Consider the following 21443-nt stretch of genomic DNA (forward strand, 5'->3'; position numbering starts at 1 on the left):
ATGGCCAGACACCCTGTTAGTTGTGCCATAAACCCCATCCAAGGAAGGTCTGAGGAATCTGGATGCAGACATCCATGGCTGGGCCCTGGTGGAGCACTGGGAGTCTAATTAGTGAGAAAGAAGAGGGTTTATATGAGCGAGAATTGTTGAAGCCAGGGTTGGATAAAGCACAGGGACAAATAGCCAAACGAATGGAAGCACAGGATCTATGAACCAAAGGCTGAGGGGCCCCCAACTGCATCAGGCCCCTGAACGGGTGAGACAGTCATTTGGCTTGATCTGTTTGGGAGGCAGCCGTGTGTTGGTGCCGGGTCCTGGGCTTGTTGCATGAGTTGGCTGTTTGAATCCTGGGACATATGCAGGACACTTGGCTCGGTCTGGGAGGGGGGACTGGCCCTGGCTGGACTGAGTCTACCAGGTCGATCCCGGTCCTCAGGGGAGACCTTGATCTGGAGGAGGTGGGAATGGGGGGTGGGATGGGGGAGGGGGAGGGGGGCGAGAGTAGGAGAACAGGGGAATCTGTGGCTATTATGTTGAACTAAATGATGTTGTAAAATAAATTTACTTAAAATTAAAAAAAAAAAATTAGTATTTTTCAAAAAAAAAAAAAAAAAAAAAGTATTTAAAAACTGAATGTACAAAAATAAAGTAGTGTGGTGGCTGTAAGTAGTGTGGTGGCTGTATGGGCCGGAAGGGTTAGGATAAATAGCAAGACGTCCAATAAGAAGAACAGTTTCAGATTTGCACAGATCAGAACATTCTGGAGAGATTGCTTTTACAGCAATGTAGATCTACCTACCACTAGCTTAGCACACTGAGATGGGGAATTTCATGTTATACATACTTTATCTCCACTGAAACAAGCCGAGCCATAGGTGTCCACAGTGTTTGTGCCCCTGTAGTAATTTTAGGTCAGTTCAGAACAAAGAGGTAATAATGACGTGAAAAGGTTGGTTTTTCTCCCCACCCTTTCTTTCAAATCTGAGCGTTGAAAAATATGAAAACGTTGCTTCTGCTTACAAGGTTACAAACGGAAGGAGGGAGTCAATGGGTCCCAACTGAATTGTCTTATATTTTACTTTTAGATTTTCAGTTGGAAACATTGGCAATCTCCATTTGTTCCCCTGCAAGTGGCCTACAAGGGTGAAGACTGACACCCAGAAAAACAGTCAGGCCACCGGCCTGCCCCATCTGACCCACTGAATCTAAAGACTCTGCAAGGAAGCGACTTCCATAAACTGTTTTAATTATCAGAGGTTATTTTGCTACACTTTAACATTTTTCACTCTAAAAATAACTTACTAATGGTATTAAGTATTACTACTTTAAATACACAGCTAGATGAGAAAATGCTCTTTTCTTTTCTTTTCTTGAACAGTGCCATCTGTAACCATACATGTTTGATAAACTCCAGATACCAATAGCTGGTGTTTAAGCAGTATGCGAAGCTACATTATCTCACTTCATTTGCCAGCTTTGTGAAGCAGCTAAAACTATGCACGTGCACACACTGATAGTATCTTTAGCATTGTAATGGCCCTTTCCTTAGGACAAAGTGCACATATCACCAAAAGTACATGGATGAAAGAGCTACAAATTGAGAATGGCATTAATAATTGTCTGCAAAAGCTGCATGTAACAGCTGCAGTTCACAAGTCACATTTTGAATTGGATGCAAGGGATGCATAGCTTTGACTATTCTGTGCATAAATGGGTGGGGTAGGAAATTTACTGTGCTCAGTGCACTGGAACACACATCCTATGCTGAGACTATGAACCCTAATAGGCTAAATACAAACCAAATATGTTATTCCATTTGTAATTTTTATCCCCAAATACATATTAGCACATAAGTTTCTATCTAGTGTCTATTAAAAGGGATCTGCATCCCAAAGTGTTCCGTCCATCAGCAATAATAAATATCATTGAAAAGCAAATTTAAAATGTCTTTATGGTCTATGTCTTAGCAATTTTAATTTCTCTGTCATATCAAGGGATGACTGATGGACATTATCTGAGTGACTGTATCAGGAAAAAGCATTGCATATTCCCTGCAAATTGGGACAGTTATTTCCTGTCATAAATCCACCAATTCCACACATTGATAAATAAAAAACACTTAGTAGAACCTAATAATACATGTTGAATAAATGCATGATGCTGCCATTCAGGAATTCATTAATTTAACAACCTCTAAGTCACTAATGTGTGCAGAAACATTTCATTCTCACAATAGATTAGCCTAAGGAATTGTGTCTCCGTGACCTGGCTTACACCTCTGCTTTACTTCCTACATCCTCGCTCTATTCAGATTATCACTAAAACCATCCCTGTCATCATTGACATTATGTTACTATCTGTGCCATTCAATTCCTGAAAAGGAAAATAGTCATACATCACGGAGTTATGCAAAGATTAGGTAATACACATCAAGCACAGAACGCATGCCTAGCCAATGTAAGCTGTCAACATACAATTCCTGCACACCAACCAAACTAGTCCATTCACTAGACACCCAACATACTTATTTGTTTTGCTCTTGGCCCTTCTTGGCACACTACATACCCATGATCCTCAGATTCACAAACATGCTTCCAGGGATGACAGAGAAAGGCCCATCATCTGAGGATGCCTGACTTCATTCCTCACAGTCATCGGTCTGCTTACGATTTAAATGTCTTAAGCATAGTATTTCCATGCTTCCTGCATACCACCTTATATTCTAAGGAACAGCAAGTGTTTTATCTCTGAGCACACTGAACTGTAAGAGGCCAAAAACTGGCTACTCTGTTCCTCCGCCATCCTCTGCCCTCAGGTTGACCAATTCCTACTGCTTGCTAGAGATACATGTGGAAGCCCAGTTATTGCACATTTATGCATTTTATTTTTCATGAATGAAGTAAAATAGTCTGACCAGCTTATCTCTATGATCGCTCATATCTTTAAATGTTAATAGTTCTTCTGTGATCTTACTTAATAAAACTCAGAGACTTCAAAATCACAGTTGCCACTGATAGCACCAATCATCCCTCAGTTTACAGAGTCTATCTTGGTAAGGAGATTGCTGTCCTATGAGAGAGAGATTATTATAGAATTTAGAGACCCTTTAACTCTTCTCCCAAAACTAAGAGAGGCTGCTTCTCATCTTCTGAGTTGGCATACCATTTTATGGCAGCAAGAGGTCACAGCAGTAAATTTGGATGCATCTATGTGACTGTCATTCTGTGTCTATAGATGGCAGCTCTCTGTACTTGACTGCCTCCTCATCTCACTGGCAGGCAGACTAATGACTGTCCCTATCTTTCCTGAGAACAATGCAGAATTGGTGGTAACCCCAATCACACTGGGAAAAGAACAAGCTAAACCAAAGTACTGACATGTCCACATCTTTAGCAGCGTATCTCTGGAAGCCCCGTCCTTTTTGTCCAGCCGGATACAGTAATACCAAAGTTTCAAGTTCAAGTAAGTGAATCTTAAAAATGTATAGTAATAGTAGCTTGTGTTTGCAGAGCGCCATAAGGCATAGGGCATTATGATTCTAACTGTTTAACACTCATTAACTAATTTGAACCTCACAGATTCATGAATAAAGCACAGTTAATAGTGTTTGTACATGAAGAAATGAAGGCTTGCCCATCAGAGATAAGGCTGGGATTCCGACCCAGACATGAGACTTTAGTCCTCATACCACAAGGCAAACTTTGTGGCCTAAAGTTCATTTTGCCTTACTATGATAATCTTTGTAAGTTTTGTTGCTTCTGTTTGTTCGCTTTTCTTTTTGAGACAGTCTCCTATAGCTCAGGATGATCTCAAACTTATTGTAAAGCCTAGGCTGGCTTTGAACTCCTTCCTAATCTTCTTGTCTCAGCCTTCTGAGTGCTGAGATTGTGCGCGCGTGTGTGTGTGTGTGTGTGTGTGTGTGTGTGATGCGTGTGTGCATGTGTATGCGTGTGTGCACGTGTGTATGCGTGCGTGTGTGTGTGTGTGTGTGTGTGTGTGTGTGTGTGTGTGTGTATGTGTATGTGTATACCCCAAAGCCTGGCTATGATAACAAGTTTTACAGCATTTATTTGTGTATATATTTGTGTCTTATGTACGCTATAGTAAGTGTGCAAGTCTTTCTTTTATTACAAAAATTGGTTCTCTCTTTTTGCCATGTGGGTCTTGGGTATTGAACTCAGGTCATTAAGCATGGTTATGAGAATTTTAAGAGAGCATATATGATATTGCAACACAAGCAAGCTTTGCAAATTATGTTTAAATGTCCAATTTTGTCTCAATATATTTTGCAAGAGCTAGACACATAAATTTAATATATGTCTTCAGATCATATTTTATTCTTAAAAAAAAAGAAACCATACAAATGGCATGCCTATTCCATAGAGTATACTTTGTTTGGTACTGTCCAGAGCACAGGAGTGAATTAGCTGTAACTCTAGGTCTTAGAAATTGTTCAGTACAGTAAGAATGTCACGTCAGCTTCAGGGTTAAGTCCTAACACAGTCCAGGCAACAAGCAAGGGGCACTGGAAGACAAGGGACCACATCTTATTTAGAAGGTAAAACTCAAGGACTGAGAAGAAGCTGGAAAGGTAGAGAGTACAGGGAATGTTATGGTAGAGAAATAGGATGAGCAAAGGAATTGAAGGAGGAAATAAAATAACATCCAGGGCTGAGTCCCAGCTGGTGAGAATATGGTCCATATGGGTGGGAGGTGGCAGACAGCTGGAGTTCTCTAGATAGCAAGTCTGGGGTCCTTCTGTGGGAGGATGTCACACACTAGAGAGGAATTTATGAGACAATGTGAGTGTTTTCTAAATATTGACTACTATAGACTCAAGGGATAAAAACTAAATTAAAATAACTTCAACTTTATGAATCACAAAATTTCACAATCGGTTTCAAAACAAGGCCCATAAAGGGCAATGAATAATCTAGTAGTGTTTATGTGTTCAAAGCTTATTAAGTGCTGTGATCAATGTCTAATGATTTGTCACCCTCCAATGAACATGTGAGAGAGTAGCAACAGAGAACGAAGACATCTGGGAACTCAACCCCACCCTACTAATCCAAGGGACCCTGAGAACCAAGGAATTCCTCTCCCTTTCTCTCTCATCAGTGTTCACTGATCCCTGGAGAGCAGAGCCTTTTTAAAGGGAAACTGTATTCTTTTATAAAAGTTAAATCTGCTTGAAAAATGGATGGACAAAACTGTAAGGTTCCATAAATATAAACCCCCACTGATGAGAACTACAAATTAGAACTACAGAAAAATTATTGGATTCGTATATACTACGTGGCTGAAAGCATGGGATGCACTAATGTATCATCTAATTCTGGAAGACGGCTGGTAAATACTGTGATATTTGTTTCTCTGTACTAAAGGAGTTTGGCAGGTACTGCCTGTAAGATGCCATCAAACTCTGAATCCCTAATCTTGGTTATACAATAACCCAACACAAATTCAAAATATACAAAGGCCTGAGGCTGCTTAGTAGGAAGACTAGAGTGAGATTACAGTCTATCCTTAAGCCACCACAAAGTTTCAACATTATGAAGGTTTCCCATTTAATGTCATTTAAAAACAGAGTGGTGACAAGTGTCATAGATTACTATCATTACAACCCCAAATAAGTAAATTTCAAGGTAAAAAGTCATTAGTGATATAGAAAACTTGCCAATCTTGAATAATAGGGGATTTCTAGACATATTAGGAGCCAAAGTATTACAACAATGATCCTAATCTTTGGTATAAATATTAGACCCAAAGCTCCAGTTAAAACTGTTGATCAGGCTCCTACAGTGCTGAACGTATTGAATAGAAATTGATTTAGATGTCTCTCAGGTATCAGTTAAATCAAGAGATAAAAGGACTTTATTTCATATTTTTCACTTTCTCAGCAATGTGTTGACTGACTATTTGACAGTATTTTTTCTTTTCCTTACAAAGACTCAGAACTGCATGATGGGAAATCTACCATGCCCTCCAGCTTTAAGGATTGTAGTAAGGGGACATCAGAGTAGCAATGTGAATCCTGCCATTCATCACTCTTAGGATTTGCTTTGTAGGCAAAAATTTAGCATCATGTAACAATCAATGGCTACTGATTCCTTTTGCTCCCCAAAGAGCAAGCAATTATGACCCAGGAAGCTCAGCAAGGGACTACAAACAAATGCCAACAGGAGTTCAATTCCACCATCCTCCTATCATTTCATTTATTTATGGATCTTTGATTGCTCCGACTCCACCATATTTCATCACGTAAACACTTCCTGCTACTTAGCAAAGGAAGAGAGCAGTATCAAAGTCATCAAGCTAATAGTGGTCCAGTCTGTGGTTAAGGGTCTCACGGGCTTTCTCTCCCAACTCAGGCAGTAAGAAAACATGGCTACTCTAAGTCACCGACTCCATAACCCTGATACTCTGGGACGCTGGTCTTAGAACAGGGAGAGGGAAAGAAATGCAGAGGAGAAACACTAAAGGAGATCCCTGGAGATGGAATAATGGTGATATATTCGCTCACAGAGGACAGAAAAAAGCAACTGGGGTGTAAAATATGAAAGAAAGAACAAACAAAGCAGAAGAGAGACAAACTGGGGAAAATGAACTGATCCCCGCATCTTATACCAATGTCACTGTGGCCTAAGAAGTCTACTGTCAATTTTCTGCTTAATTCTCAAGCTTTCTTCTAGCCACTGCTGTCCTTAGAGCTGCTCCCCTCTTCTACGTACATTTATGTAAATGTCTACATAATGTAATGTTCACTTATGGGGTTGTCAGTTAGAGAAGAGATATTTTCGTACTGAGAACTGACAGCTAGGAGAAGGCCATCCCAAGAAAGGCCATTCAGATACTCGAGCATGTACCACAGAACACTACAGCACATCCTGTGTGTTGCATCATGCTCCTGATGAAATTTTTAAAATGCTCTATCCAAGGAGGAAGCAATCCATCCTTTTCCACCAAGTTTCACTTGAGCTATTTGCCTATTTGCATTGCACAGTCAGAAGAATGCCCATACCCAGGTAAAAATCTGGATGGTTGTCAAGTATTTTTACCTTGTAAGTAGTGGCCTCTAGTGCCAATTCAATTTCTGCAGAACATCTATCATACTTGAAGTAATGAGAATCAGAATGATCAAACCACGCAAGCCCTGATACTTTCCTAGTTTTACATTAAGGACCAAATGAAAACACATTTATTATGCTTATTATTATACTGTTTCATATATGACAAGCACTTACAAAATTGCTTCGCTCTGTAAAAAAAAAAAAAAAAAAAAAAAAAAAAACAGTGTACCACAAAAATATTATCTTCCCTGGTACTGAAATCGATAGTCTCCCAGGTAAGATTTCATTTTTAAGTTCATTACAGTGGAAGTGAGTGTGTGTGTGTGTGTGTGTGTGTGTGTGTGTGTGTGTGTGTGAATTATTTTCTGCTTGTACGACAGATTTTATCTTACTTTTGCTTTTCAAAATCCTCTACCTATTATACATGGACCTAGGTTTTTTTTTTCTTCCATTCTTCTCCCCAAATCTGTTAATCAGCAATCTCTTTCCATACAGCTTAAGTGATCTATCTAGTTTTATTCACTATTCATAAAATCATTTCCTCTTCTACTTAAGGATATTAGATACATATGAATTATGTATAGCAATCTGCACAAATACATTGTATATACTTAAATATTTTAAATTATAATAATGACTATGCTTGAGTTAGCTCATATGAAACTGTTCTACGTAAACTGTTACTGCCATGGGTTTGTTAAATACTAAATATAGCTCATAAGCCTCAATTTCTGTCTTCTGGGATTAGGAAATCTGAGCTGGGAATAACAAAGAGAAAGCACATGCTCTATTTCAAAGCAAGGACTCTCGATCTTTCCAGCTGAACTTACTTCCTTGTGCTGCTTCTACAGTGTTCCCTACCAGTATTTGAAGCCACTCGGACAAACGCAGTTTTAGTTTTCAGTCTGTCTTTCTCTGTACACATGTAGTTCTTATGCAGCTTCTTGCTGTATATTACTAGATAACGCTGTCTATTGCAAAGCCCCTTACTCAAGGATTTTTGGGCATTGCCCATAGGGTAATAAGCTTTATGTATGTTCTGCCAATGTTTATGGGTGGGAAAAAAAGTCACTCTTTTTACAGTACTGGAGCTCAAGTCATTAGTAAATCTCTATATCACTGTGAGACACAGCAAAGTGATTCACTTGTGAAAAACTCTTCATACTTTTTCCTAGAAATGTTCACACCTGTGACCATATGCCGATATGAGTCTGAAATGCAAAGAAAGACCCCATTTATTTGGATGTGAAAACCAAGTTGCCAAGGTGATTCTTTTAAGGTTACAGTGATTGTTGGGGGTAGAGCTGACATTTAAAATCAAGTGTCTCCTGTAGGCCTTATGTAATATGCCTCTGCAATGCTCCACTTGCATATGAGATCTTCATAAGCATCCCCAACTCCTAAATTTATTCTTAAAACTTAAGACAAACCATCACTGTTTCTTTAAAGTATGAAAAGGACAATGTGAAGAAGAGAAGGAGACATAGAAGGAGGGGAAACCTTTAGTATGTTTCAAGCCTGAGGTCAGTGGCTCACCATATTCCTAAATTCTCTAAAAGCCTCAATACATGGACATCACTATTGCCAGACACGAAGAAGGAAGCACATTCAGAGGAATATTCTTGATTGTCATGAACAAGTGGGATTAAATTTCAAGTCTACCCAGGTGTAAAAATAATGCCTTAAGAGAAGGGACTGAAAGAGCCAAGTTATGAGGGGTATCACAGATCAAATACCTAATAACTTGTTTGGCTCACAAATCTCCCAGAAATGTTTGCCATTGCTTCAATGCTCTTAATGAGGAATTAGTTTCTTGTTGTGGAAGAATCTTTTTGTACACTGTGACGATTTGTCACTCAGATTGGTTTAATAGAAAGCGGAACTCCCAATAGCCAGGCAGGATGTTCTTAGCAGAGAGGACGCTGGAAAGAAGGGTGGAGACACAGAGAGTCACCAGTCAGACAGAGAGGAAGCAGCATGGGGAGTACAGAGTAAAGGTAACCAAGCCACATAAAAGAACTTAAATTAAAAGATACGGGTCAGTTGAAGTTGTAAGAGCTAGTTAGGAACAAGCCTAAGCTATGCCCGAGCTTTCCTAATTAGTAAAACGTCTCAGTGTGGTTATTTGGGAGCTGGCTTGTGGGACAGAAAAAGTCTGACTACAGTTTCTTTCCCAAAAACTGACACATTTTAGTTGGAATGACTTTGATGAGAAAACAAAACAAAACAACAAGGAGAACCAAAAACAAAAAACAACTTCTTTCATATACTAGTCACTAGTCACTGGAAGATGACGCCCCATCTCCAGAGGGCTGATCAAAATCATGGGTATAAAATTCCCTGTAGTGGGATAATAAAAATTTCTACTAATTAGAATTTGAATAAATGAGGAAAAAACTTTCTGGATTATCGGAATATTTATTATTATAGGAATATTATTGAATATTTATTATAACTACCTTTTAAAAATCGGAGGGGAAATCAGAGAGCAAGGATAGTATCCCTTGAGCCTTAGTCTTCTTCACTGACACTAACTGGGTGTAGAGACCTTGGGTCAGTCACTTCATCAATCCAATCCTGTGTTTCCTCAACTTGGAAACTGATTCACATCTCCAAAACTATTCAGCATACCCAGTGCCACAAGCAAAAGGCACCTACTACATTACTTGGCTATAACCTTCAAGGAGAGAGAGAGAGAGAGAGAGAGAGAGAGAGAGAGAGAGAGAGAGAGAGAGAGAGAGAGAGAGAAATGTACCACAATAAAGATTGCAGCAGCTGACTTCATTTAAGTCTAGTTCAATCAATCTTCGCGCAAATTGTGTATGGATCTAGGCCTTTATGTGGCTTGAGACCTCATAAATGATGATCGGATTCTAGCCTTTCTCTGGGCAGCGAAACTAAAAACCCTTCAGAAAATGTTATTACTGTTGATGTTTTCCACAAGCCAAGATGACAGAGAGGAAAAGTTGGAGTGAGGTGGTATGTGTGTATAAAAAAAAATACAGCTGTAGCCCAAATTGAGTCCTTCTATTCCACCAGTGCTCAAGCTCCATGAGATTCACCATTTCTACTGCCACCCAGTGAGCTTTTCACTGCCAAACAGGCAGCCTAGACAAGTGCAGTGGTGAGTACACACTGTGCACTTAATGTGCCCTTGGTAACGGGGAGAAAAGAGGAAATCATAAGAGAAAACCGGCAACACTGAACAGAGTGAGAACGCAAACTGGGAAAAGCATGCACAAAACTAGATGTGGTATACTCTGTGCTTTCCTTGAAAGTTCACCAGGCTCAGTGAGCAAGAGTTAGAGCTTTGGTTTTCAGGAGCTTCCAGACAGCCAGAACTTGTTTTTTAATACATTAATTTTGCAATCTGTACAATCTCTCCCTTCCTGCCTTGAAGGGATACTACACTGAAGTGTTGTTAAAAGGAAAGGGAATGGAGGAAGAAGTCAGGAGCCTGGCTTGAGACATAATCATTTTCTGGGAACGCATACATGGTGACAGGCACAAGTACACCGCGGAGTCAGTGGAGAAGCTTGCATCTAGCACAGGAAAGGATAAGAAGGAGAGATGAAGAAGGGAAGACGCTGAAGTTGATTGTTCTAACAAGAAACACGTGTGTCTTTTACTAGTCGGAGACAATGGTTTTGCATGTGTGCTTGTAATATGTGTAAATGTCATTCAGTATTAAAATGAAATAAAGTGGCATGTGAAAAGACAGGTGGAGATGCTTAAAATTCAGTAAGATATTAGTATATAAAGTCAAATGGCATGGACATAACAATAAGACAGATTCAAAACACAATTGAGAAGGCAGGATGGAAAAAAAATTGATCTGTAGGTCACAAAGGAATATAGAGGAAATCTCAGAAGTGGGATGTGCAAGGAAGAGGTGAACCACACAGCCATCTGCTACATCTTAGAAAACAGTACACCCTGGGCATCTCAAGCTGTTTCCAACAGCAAGCAGAACACTGTATGGATGATCCAGCACAGAGGGAAAAGAATACCCTGATAGAAAATTCAATAAAAGCAAAACAGGAAGATGAGAGGAAAATTCAATTTTAGTCATGTGATTCCTACATGCTTGGCAAGTGGTCCCAGTTGAAGTACCTGCTTAATTGTTAGTTGAATGCCACTTAAAACACTAGAGTTAGTATCCATCTTTAAGTCTCAAGCAGAGGGATAAGATGACAGGAAGAAATAGTGGTGATCGTGGACGTGTGTGTGTGCGCGCGCGCGCGCGTGTATGTGTGTGTGTGTATGTGTTCACACCTATGTGTGCACATGTACAAGCTTGCTTAAAATCAGGAGTCCAGAACACTATATTTTCTGTTGTTTTAGATGTCATTGAATACTTCAGGTTAGTGAATTGGAGTAAAAGGATTACATTCATCATTTCAATCATTTGCCTCAAACTGTAGGCCTTTGTCAGCCTCTTGCAGTTCTTATTGTCTTCCATTTTAAACACGTGAGGGTAAGGGGGCGAGAAGTTACTAGAAGTTTACTGTTCCAAAATAACCTTCCTCTCATGCAGAGCAGGAAGAAGATTCCACTTGAATTAAAAATGAAAGGTGCTTTGAAATCAAGGAAAGAGATGATTTTCGATAGTCAACTCATGTTAATCTTTTGCAGATGGTGGGGTTCAAACTGTCACTGTGGCAACAATAGCTTTTCATGCAACCCAATGAAGACTTAAAACAAAGCAAAATAAATTTGGCCTAAGACAAAAATACCAATATATCCTTGTCTCCAAGAGTCTGTTTTCAAGTATGGTCCAACATCCGAAAAGTAATTTCTTTCAAAATGGTACAACAGTTTCCTCGGTAAAATATAATTAATCAGCTCTTTTTCTGGTAATAGGCACTTAGGACTTCCCCAAAGCCCATACTTTTCATATAAACTGAGGACAGAAAAAGTTATAAAGCTTAGATAAGAAAAAAATTAATAGTTCATACTGGGAATATAATAGGACATATATCTAGCACATGAGGCCTTGGGTTTATACTATAGCAACACAGAGACATAGCAGTTTCAAGTATTATGTGACTTTATAAAAACCACAAGCTTAATATTAAAACATAACCATTTCAATGATAGAAAAACACCAGAATAAAAAATACAAATAAGGATGTCTTCTTTCCAGTTTTGCATCTTTTTTCTAAAAAAATCTGGATGTGTACTTACTATAGTGAAAACATGAAAAGTAATATCACCTTATTAAAAATGCTCACTTTTGGAAACCTAATATAAATATTACACCTGCAGGCAATTAAAAATGGATGCTATGTTTCATCTTTTGTTCTACCAAAGATAGAGAACGTCATCATTTGACCAGAGTCCTTGAGGAAGGAATGATTCTAGTATATATAAAATAGGAACTTAAGGCCATCAGTTGGGCTTGGGACCAAGAGCAGACACAAAGGCTATGTCTGTCACTCTTGCACTCTCTCAGGCTCCAGGATAAAGAAGAATCAATTAGCCCTTCGCAGACGATGACCTTGAAGGCTATAGCTCTGTGCTTGAGATGCTGAATATGCTGAGGCAGGAGGAAATCGGGACAGGGAGGCTGCAATCCCGAAACGGTGGCAAGGCATGTTTCAGGGATGATAATGTCACTTGAAAACCGAAGCCACGGGAACATAGCCCATGCCAGACCCTGCATGATGAAAGAAAGCCCAGTTCTTTCTACAGCTAAACTGAACTTTCTTAACTGACACCGATAAGCAAGCTTACAAGATGACAACAGCAGTCTAAGAAATCCCCTCTCCCTTTATTTAACAACTAGAATCTTTCGTTAAAAAAAAAAAAAAAAACAGAAAAGCAACCCATTACAAGTCTGCAAACAAATGTGCCTGGACCCACTGCACCTTAGCTCACAGATGTTAAATCTTGCTTTTTTAGCTACCTTGTCCAAAAAGTGATGTTTTTCACATAGACAACCCCGTAGGTCTAGAGCTTTAATGAACTGTCCGCCCCCCAACTTTTCAAACAAAAACTGCTTCCCAGACGTTACGTCCAACACATTTGAGAAAGCTGCAGCTGCGCTCAGGCCAGAGCTAGCCTCCGTGAGGCTTTTAGGCAGCAGTAAATCTTCCCTACTTATTGCTAATGCCATAAAATCAATGCCCTGACTAGGAGAGAGAGAGAGAGAGAGAGAGAGAGAGAGAGAGAGAGAGAGAGAGAGAGAGAGAGAGAGAAATATTGCCTATGAAAACACTTAGTAAAATTTCCCTTCAAAACCAATTTCTCAAAAGTTCTAAAGGGGTCCCAGCCAGGGATGTGTGCTGTTTGTTTCTTTGTCTGGTCTTCAGATGACAAAATTACAGTGTGGCTGAAGAGTTTTTCAAAGAGCTACCTTAATTTTTCTGGCCAAGTCAACCTATGCCAGCACATTTTAACTGAAGCTTTCAGTTGAAGACAATAAAGACAAAGAAGTAACCTTGTCTGCATGGCGAATTCTGCCTCTCTCGGCAGGATCTGCACATGCTTTTTATAGCCCGTCATTTCATCTGGGTATTATTTCCCGGTCACTTTGCCAGGTGGGAAGAGGCAGCACAGGCAGAGATGTCTGCCAGATCTTTAACAATACTTTAGGGATTTGATAAAGATGCAAAGTGCTGTCTGCTTATGGGAGGCTCTCCTAATTACACCTGAAAAAAAGCAGGCATCCTTGGGAAACCTTTGCACTCAAGCTGGAACACATCGAAAGATCTTGAATCACAAGCATCTATCAAGTTTTTTTTTCTGAGTTTCTCTAGCACACGGCACAACTTCATTCTTCACACGAATGTCTGGAAGAGGTCTTATTCTTCCTTAGAGTCCAGAGGGAAACCTGAAGGGATGCTCATCACAGGTTCTGTGCTTTCAGCTTCTCTTAACACTAAAATATTGTACATGCATTCATGAGAATCAAATTCCCTTGCCTCTTCCTTTTCTTCTACTAAGTAACTCTTCAGTGGTAAAACTAAAGAGTGGTAGAAGACTGAAACTGAAAGCATTTCTTTCAATGTTGTAACCAAAAAAGCTCCGTGCTGACATTTGCAACAATCTGACCAGTCATGGCTTCATAGCTCTCAACTTTCCATCATAAAGCTAAGGCAATGACCTCTTGTACACACCAGTGTTTCATTCTGTACTGTTTTAATAGCATGGAGTCTCTTCTGTCACAGGTTATTAAACCAGGCTGTGTCAGCACTATGGGTTAAATGACACATCTTAATAATAATAATAATAATAATAATAATAATAAAAGTACCTTTGTTAATGGTCCCTGTAGTTTTTAATGACTGGCAAGGAATCTATTTAAATATTTGATTACAGAAGACAATACTAATTTAGGAAAATCCCTTTGTGGGGAATTGCAGTCTGTCTTGAGCAAAAGGAAACTGGCTCTGCTAAGTGCTCAGTAACCAAAAGTATGACCGGTGCCGTAGAGCAAGGGTCTGAGGACAGAGGAGGGAGCACAGTGTCCTAAGACTTGCTGCAGTATCAGGACCAAACAATGAAAATTGAGAAGTACAGAGCTGTGATGAAGAGGCAGGAGGAAGACCTGGAGAGAGATGCCAGGCACCTTGAAGCTAAAAGGAGACAGAATGGAAAAAACTCTGGGGGGGGGATTATAAAAAAATACCTATTGGCATACAGAAGTTGCATGCCTATTAGAATATGAAGGACACTCAGACATTAACTTCTAAAATTATTGCAAATAAATTGAATTTAGCATAAATCCAAAGCATGAATGAAGATGCTTGTGGTTTTTGACTGACAGCCTCAGACTTAATCTGGCTACACAGAGCTGCTGTTAAAAAAAAAAAAAAAAAAAACTGATTCATCCTAGGGGTCTATATAGTTGTCCCCCACCCCCACCCCATCACATGATTCATCAAACGAAACCTCCCAGTCAAAAATGCAAGGGCAAAGGAGATAGTTGACCCTCTAGAGAACACCTTCCAAAGCGCCCGCCCACCCTTTTCTGTTATCCACCACCACCATCACCATCATCACCATCATCTCTCTCTCTCTCTCTCTACTTACAAAGTTTAGGAGCAGTTTGGAGATTAGTTTCTGTTGTTTGTGGCTGAGTTGCTGACTTGGGTGTTCTCACCTCGGGGGTCCGAGCTGGAGAAGGGAAAGGTGGTGCGGTAGACAGTAAGGGAGGAAAAGCAGACAGGCGATTCTTCCGGGTTGGTCCTGCTGAAGGTTCAGAGGCCACAGCAACATTGTCAACTTGCACTGTAACATGAACCCCGGGTTCAGACAGAGCCCTAGAGACAGGTGAAGTGTATGCCTCAGAGGACACCAAAACAGCTGTGGCAGCACTTGGATCCAAGGAAATAACAGGGTCCTGGCCTAACCCCCCAGGGTCAAGGTGAGTAGGAGAGTCGTATTCAAATATCTTGTCCACAAATACCCACTTTAGGCCAGCAATGCAGAGGCAGAGGCTGATTAGGCAAGCCAGAATGGGGATGATGCAGATCTTCTCTGAGTTGAGGCACCCTCTCAGGCGCTCAGCTTCCAGGCACACACAGCAGGGCACGGCCAGGCCCAGGAGTCCAGGGCTTCTCCCGTCTTCAGTGTGGGTGTCTGGCATGTGCTCCTCGGCCGGAAGCCCATCGAGAGATAGGTCTGCACTCAGCTGAGTGGAGGGGCTGGAGGACCTCCCGCCAGCTACCTCAGACATGTCTGGGGAATAAATCTCCATCGGCTCACCTCCAGAAGGCCTGGCCTGTCTCACAGTGCATTACCATGCAGAGCCCCCCCCAATCAAATGATACAGCATCTTGGAGGGGGAAATCGATAAGGCATCCAAGTCCAAGGCCATTATCAAAAGCAAGAGAGCTCAGGAGGAGGCAAGGGAAAGGAAAAAGAAAAAAAGAAAAAGAAGAAAAAGGGCTTCTAGCAACTACGAAATAGAAGTGTACCGAAATATCTTGAGCTCTTGTTTCTGGGACACTTTTCCAGTTCTTTCAAATGCTTCTCCAAACCATCCCGGTTGGTCAAGAAGGCAGGGGACTAAAATAGGAAGCGAGCGGATGCCTGGCTCATTAAGTAAACCAGTATCCCAAACTGAAAGGCATGTTTCTCACCTCAAGCGTCTGAAGCTGGTGCCCGCTTAGAGGAAGAAAACAACGGTCATGCAGGAGAAGTAAAAGCAAAAGCAAGACCAGAGGCGGCGGCGGCGGCGGCAGCAGCGGCGGCGGCAGGAGAGGCAGCAGCGACAGTAGCAACAGCATCCTGTCGTGTTAACGCAGCAGCGGCTGAAAGAGGCTGAATCATTACAGAGCAGCAGGTGCCTGCCCTCTGAGCATCACTGCAAACAGTACCATTGCCCAGGGATGCGAGGGCAGCGGGAGCCAGGAGGGGCGGTAACTCCCATCCCCGCCCTGCCTCCACCCCCACCCCCAACCACTCCTCTTTGTCCTTCTTGCGCTCAGTCACTTTCTTCCTCTGCAGTCTTCCTTCTTCATGGCTTCTTTCTCTTCTTCTCTCCTCATCCTAAATAGATATTCTCACACTCTTCCTTCTCTCTCTCTCTCTCTCTCTCTCTCTCTCTCTCTCTCTCTCTCTCTGTCCCCACTCTACTGCTGGCGGGTCTGTAATGAGAGTACAGTACACTCAGCAGCGCAGGACTGCCAGTGACTTCCTATTTTATCCAATTAGAAGGAATAAAGGCCATCAGAGCAAAGAGAAGCTGCCGGGCAGCAGTTTAAACGGGGTCTCCCTGGCCCCCACCCCTTTTTCTCTTCCTCTACTAAAGCTGGCCCCAGTTTCCCACCCCTACACTCCACCTTGCTTGCTCTCAGTCTTGCTGGCTCTCTTTCCTTCACCTACTGTGGGGTCAGAAAAAGCCAGAGATCGATGCTAGCAATCCAACAATGCTGGGATGGACCGGGGTGGGGGTGGGGGTAGAGGGTGGAGGTGGGACCTTCTGGGTTAGACCTGAGGCTTGGCAAAGTCGGCTACCCGACTCCTCCCCAGAGAGGTAAGCTTTTCAACAGCAATTTCTTCCTGCCTGCTGCTGAGGGATAGCATTCCTTCCCTAGCTAGCCCTCTATTAAGTTTTGTTCACTAACAGGACTCTTATTACCTGATTTTCAACCAGCAGTTGGAACACTGTTTTCTAACCATGGACAGCTCTGCCTTCGCCCCTCTTCTGTGAGGTTTAAGACTTTGCCATGCCCAGTGCAAAATGCTGAGTGCCTGCTGGGGCAGGGTGGGGTGTGGGGGTGTGGGGGAAGGGAAAAAGCCCGGTTTTCTCTCTGTTCTTTACATTTGCAATTCCCTTATCCCACCCAGAGCAGGTCAGAATAATGTCCATGTAAGAGAAACAGGACGCTGTAAGAAGAGCAAGGGCTACCGCTTGTTTTCAAATTATCCTTTCGTGTTGTCTCCACACTGCAGAGGCGGCTTGAATTCCCTGGACACTGTAATGTACACCACATGTCCTCGGCTATCATTGCACTTCAAGTATTGAGAATTTTCTATAAGAGCGTGCCTTGTGGATTAGGTTTCAGTAGCTTTAATTTACAAATAACTTCCAAGCTGAGTTTTTGGTTTTGTTCTGGCCCGTCCTTGAAAGACTAGAAGAAGTGGCAGAAAAGCACTGTCCATAAGAGAGCATGGGCTCCAGGGAACATTTCTTGGGATGTCAGTGCATGTTCTGCACATCTGATCCTTTACGGCACACTTCACTGAGCCTGGACATCCGAATGGTTTCCAAGGAACCATTCTATTTACCTATGTCAACAGGAGTCTTAAAAACCCTCTCTAAATCTATACTACATAACCATCACACATAGTCCCAGGGTAGTGAAAGGTAATGCTCAAGTCTTAAGAAAATCTGCACTAAAAACACTTTATTTTGTATGGCACAAGTCTACTGCTTTGAAATACATTTGAGCCTTTTCAAATGCCAGGAGGTAAGAATATTATCATTTCCTTCCAGATGAAATTACTCAATAATTATGAATGATTCAAAGGATATTATTATCTTAAACTGTGTTTTCAGCCCTATCACTAACAACAACAACAAAAAGCCTGACCAAATTTGCATAATTGTAACCAAGATTATGACAAGCTCACAGGCAAAATGAGTCACGGTGAGTTCACCTCTACACGACCAGTGACCAATATCTTGAAATTGTCCATATGATTGTTTTCTGGCTTCATCTACTTGGTTTTAAAGAAATGAGAGTTTTCTTAAAGATTCTAAGGATGGACATGAAATTTTATAGTGTAAGAAATCCCTACTAAATAAAGCACTTACAACTTAAGATTCTAATTACCAATATTCATGTAAGTATTCGAATACAAATAGTGAGCTGATATACTCAATTATCATAATTCCTTCCAGGATTGCCCTGTCTAGTGAGACTTGATGTTTTCAAACCTTACATTCAAGTACTGAACTGGAGCTTATCCACAGCCAAGGTCATTTAAATTTCAAAGACTGGAAGGCATCAGGTAACTTCAAGTCTGACAGGTGTTGAGGGGACACACCAAAGACATAACCCACAGCTCCTTCATCGCTGGCATCGATGGCAATTACCATAGTCACAGAAAAGGTTGCTGGCTCAGTTTCGGGTTGTCATATGAAGCTTAATCACAGCAAAGGTGGCTGGCTGATATCCGGTTGTCCTATTAAAAACTCTTGTCACTTACAAAGAAAGGGATCGTGTTACCCACAGGCTAGGACAAAACACCAGAGATACTCATCAGACTGTCCCAGCGACTACCCTTTGGGTCAGGCTGCACAACTCAGACTTTAGGGTACATGTTCCCTCCGTGAATGTACATTATGTGAACTTGATGGCTCATTGCTCCTAAGATTAGCTTGCAGAAATCCAGCTTCCTATAAAACTCTTTTGTTTTGTTTTTGTTTTTCTATTGAATTAGAAAGTGAATGGAATTGGGAAAGGGAGAATAGAAATGAAGAATAAAAGGAATTCTCCATTACTTCTCCCCTGGGGACCAGGAGCTGCTTTATCCTTCCATCAAATCCTCTCCAGCAATAAGTATGAGGAAGCCAGTGAATACAGGGCTAGGATCAGAGCTTTCTTAGTATGCAACATAGGTGTTTATAGGAAGAGCTTTAAGGGCACACCATCATTAACCCTGTAAATGCCACCTTAATGAAACCCAGGAACACCCATTTCCATGTGCTCTTAGAAACATGAAATGAGACAAAAATCTTACTGCTTTTTAAAAATTCTGTAATTACCCGCTCCTTCATAACAATAAAAACTATGTTTATTGAGCTCCACCTATGTGCCAGGAACTCTTAAGATCATAATATACATTATGTCTGAGGTTCTCTCATCCTTTAAAGTCCATTTACCTTGAAAATAAAGAGACAGGCAACTCAGGTAATGTAGCCAGGCACTAACTATTAAATGATAGGGCTGAGATTTTGAGACAGCCAGACCCATGCTATTTCTAATGAAAAAAGCTCCTTTAAAAAATATATATTATTTATTTTTTTGTATATCAGTTCAATGGGAGAATAAGGGAACTAGACTATACAATCAATAAATAAAATACACTTTAATGTAAGAAAACTTTAACGTACCCAGTTTCTAAAATAAAAACCTTCTTAAGTCTTGCTGAGTGACTTTCAAAAACTGGTTATAAGGATTAGACATAGCAATTCAAAGATTATCTATTTATAGTTCAAATTAGTTCTTCTTCTAGGGCCTCAGTTCCAGGACTCTTCTGGGGAAGATATTTCAATTATGTACTGCTGTGAAACCAACTGTCTTGAAATAGCTTTACAACCACCACCATGAGGTTGCAGGTTGACTGGGTTCGGCTGGGTGGTTCTTCTGCTCTGTTTGACACCAACTGGGGCTGCAGTCAGCTCAAGGCACAATGAGGCTGAAGCAGGCAAGGTGGCTCACACATGAAGTCAGACATCAGCTGGGAGCACCACAGGGTGTCAAAGCACAAACCAGCACGGGGCTTCTCCACATGGCTTGAGTTTCTCATGGCAAGTGAGCTGTTGATGAGAGCTGTCTATCCCCAGAGACAGGAAGCTCAAGCTACTACTCTTGTTATGGGAGTTGCACAAGCTATTATCATTATTCTTAGTTGTTAAGTAGTCATGGTGCCAGCCCAGACTCGGAACGGTAGTAATAAATCTTAATGGAGAGGGATAAAATATCTGCTGCTATAACTCACCAACCACTTCAAGACAGGAAGGCAGTACTAGAAGCTAAACTAGGGTAAAGAGGAGCCGTGGAATGCAGAATGGATTTGGCAGAACCAAGTCAAACACGTATGCACTTTGGATCCAGTTTTCAGATATTCTAGTTTCCTTCTAAGCCAGCATCAATGAAGAAAATATCCCACTACATTATCAATGAAAATGTTAGGGCTGAAGCTCAGTGGGAACATGCTCACCTACCCTGCATGTGTCCCCAGTACCCTCAGTTCAACTGTCACAATTAAAATCAAACAACATTAAATGCCATTGTGAATTCACTATAAGTTAGACTATTTGATTCTGCATTAATTTCATTTATTTTATTATCTTAAGTAGACTAGCTTCAGCAGATGAAAGGGGTTGACAAATGTCATTTTGCTTTTGACCATATAACCCAAACTTGTTTTCTTTATTTGTCCATTTGAAAAATTTTACCCATTCTTCTAAATTTCACAGTTCAAAAGAGAGAGAAAATTTACTTCATGCTATATAATATAGAATGGTGACAACAGAAATATAATTTTGAGATAATTATATATGTAAGTGGTAAATCATATATTTGTTAATAAAATGTGAAACCACTCACTTGTGTTAAAAGGAAGTTCATGGGCCCAAATGAAGCTTTATACATTGGCTGTTTTATCAGAGCACAAATGCCCAAAAGTCTCTGTCAGACTAAAACATCCCTCAGTCTACATGGAGCTTCTCATACTTCCCCGAATTATGGGATTTTATTATTTATTTATTTTTCCTTTTGTGACATTCTCTTTGAGTAGCCTGGGTTCACCTATAATTTATCATATATACCAGTATGACTCCAAATCTGCCGAAGGTCTCCTGCCCTAGCTTCTCAAGATCAGGGATTGTAGGCATGGACCATCATACTTCACATGGCTTCAAATCAGATTTTTTGACATTATCATTTCTTGGACACCTTTCAGTCACATGTTATTATTCAATTGTAGCATACACACTGAGAAAAATAATATAATTTCCTCTCAGGTAAAAATGGCCAATAACTGCTTAAAAGTAGAGTTGTTGGCAGGCAGCGGTGGCATATGCCTTTAATCTCAGCACTTGGGAGGCAGAGTCAGGTGGATCTCTGTGAGTTCGAGACCAGCCTGGTCTACACAGCAAGTTCCAGGGCTACACAGAAACCCTGTCTTGAA

The 21443-nt window shown here is 40.9% G+C and overlaps 1 protein-coding gene across 14 annotated transcripts in view; it reads right to left on the reverse strand.

Moving 5' to 3' along the window:
* Positions 1-21443, reverse strand: part of Nrg1 (neuregulin 1) — a 1050531-nt gene that overhangs the window by 101844 nt on the left and 927244 nt on the right. For 3 of the 14 annotated variants that reach the window (XM_037211547.1, XM_037211545.1, XM_037211546.1), the window contains exon 1: positions 15108-16473. The exons of 6 other annotated variants lie outside the window; for them this stretch is intronic. In XM_037211547.1, the coding sequence (XP_037067442.1) occupies positions 15108-15774 (667 nt within the window). In that variant the 5' untranslated portion in view covers positions 15775-16473. Of the gene's footprint in view, positions 1-15107; positions 16474-21443 lie in introns of those variants that run through there. 5 more of the 14 variants (XM_037211541.1, XM_037211539.1, XM_037211540.1 and 2 more) reach the window with 3 other exon arrangements.

The sequence above is a fragment of the Peromyscus leucopus genome, chromosome 17 (genome assembly GCF_004664715.2).
Source record: "Peromyscus leucopus breed LL Stock chromosome 17, UCI_PerLeu_2.1, whole genome shotgun sequence".
NCBI classification, from domain to species: domain Eukaryota; kingdom Metazoa; phylum Chordata; class Mammalia; order Rodentia; family Cricetidae; genus Peromyscus; species Peromyscus leucopus.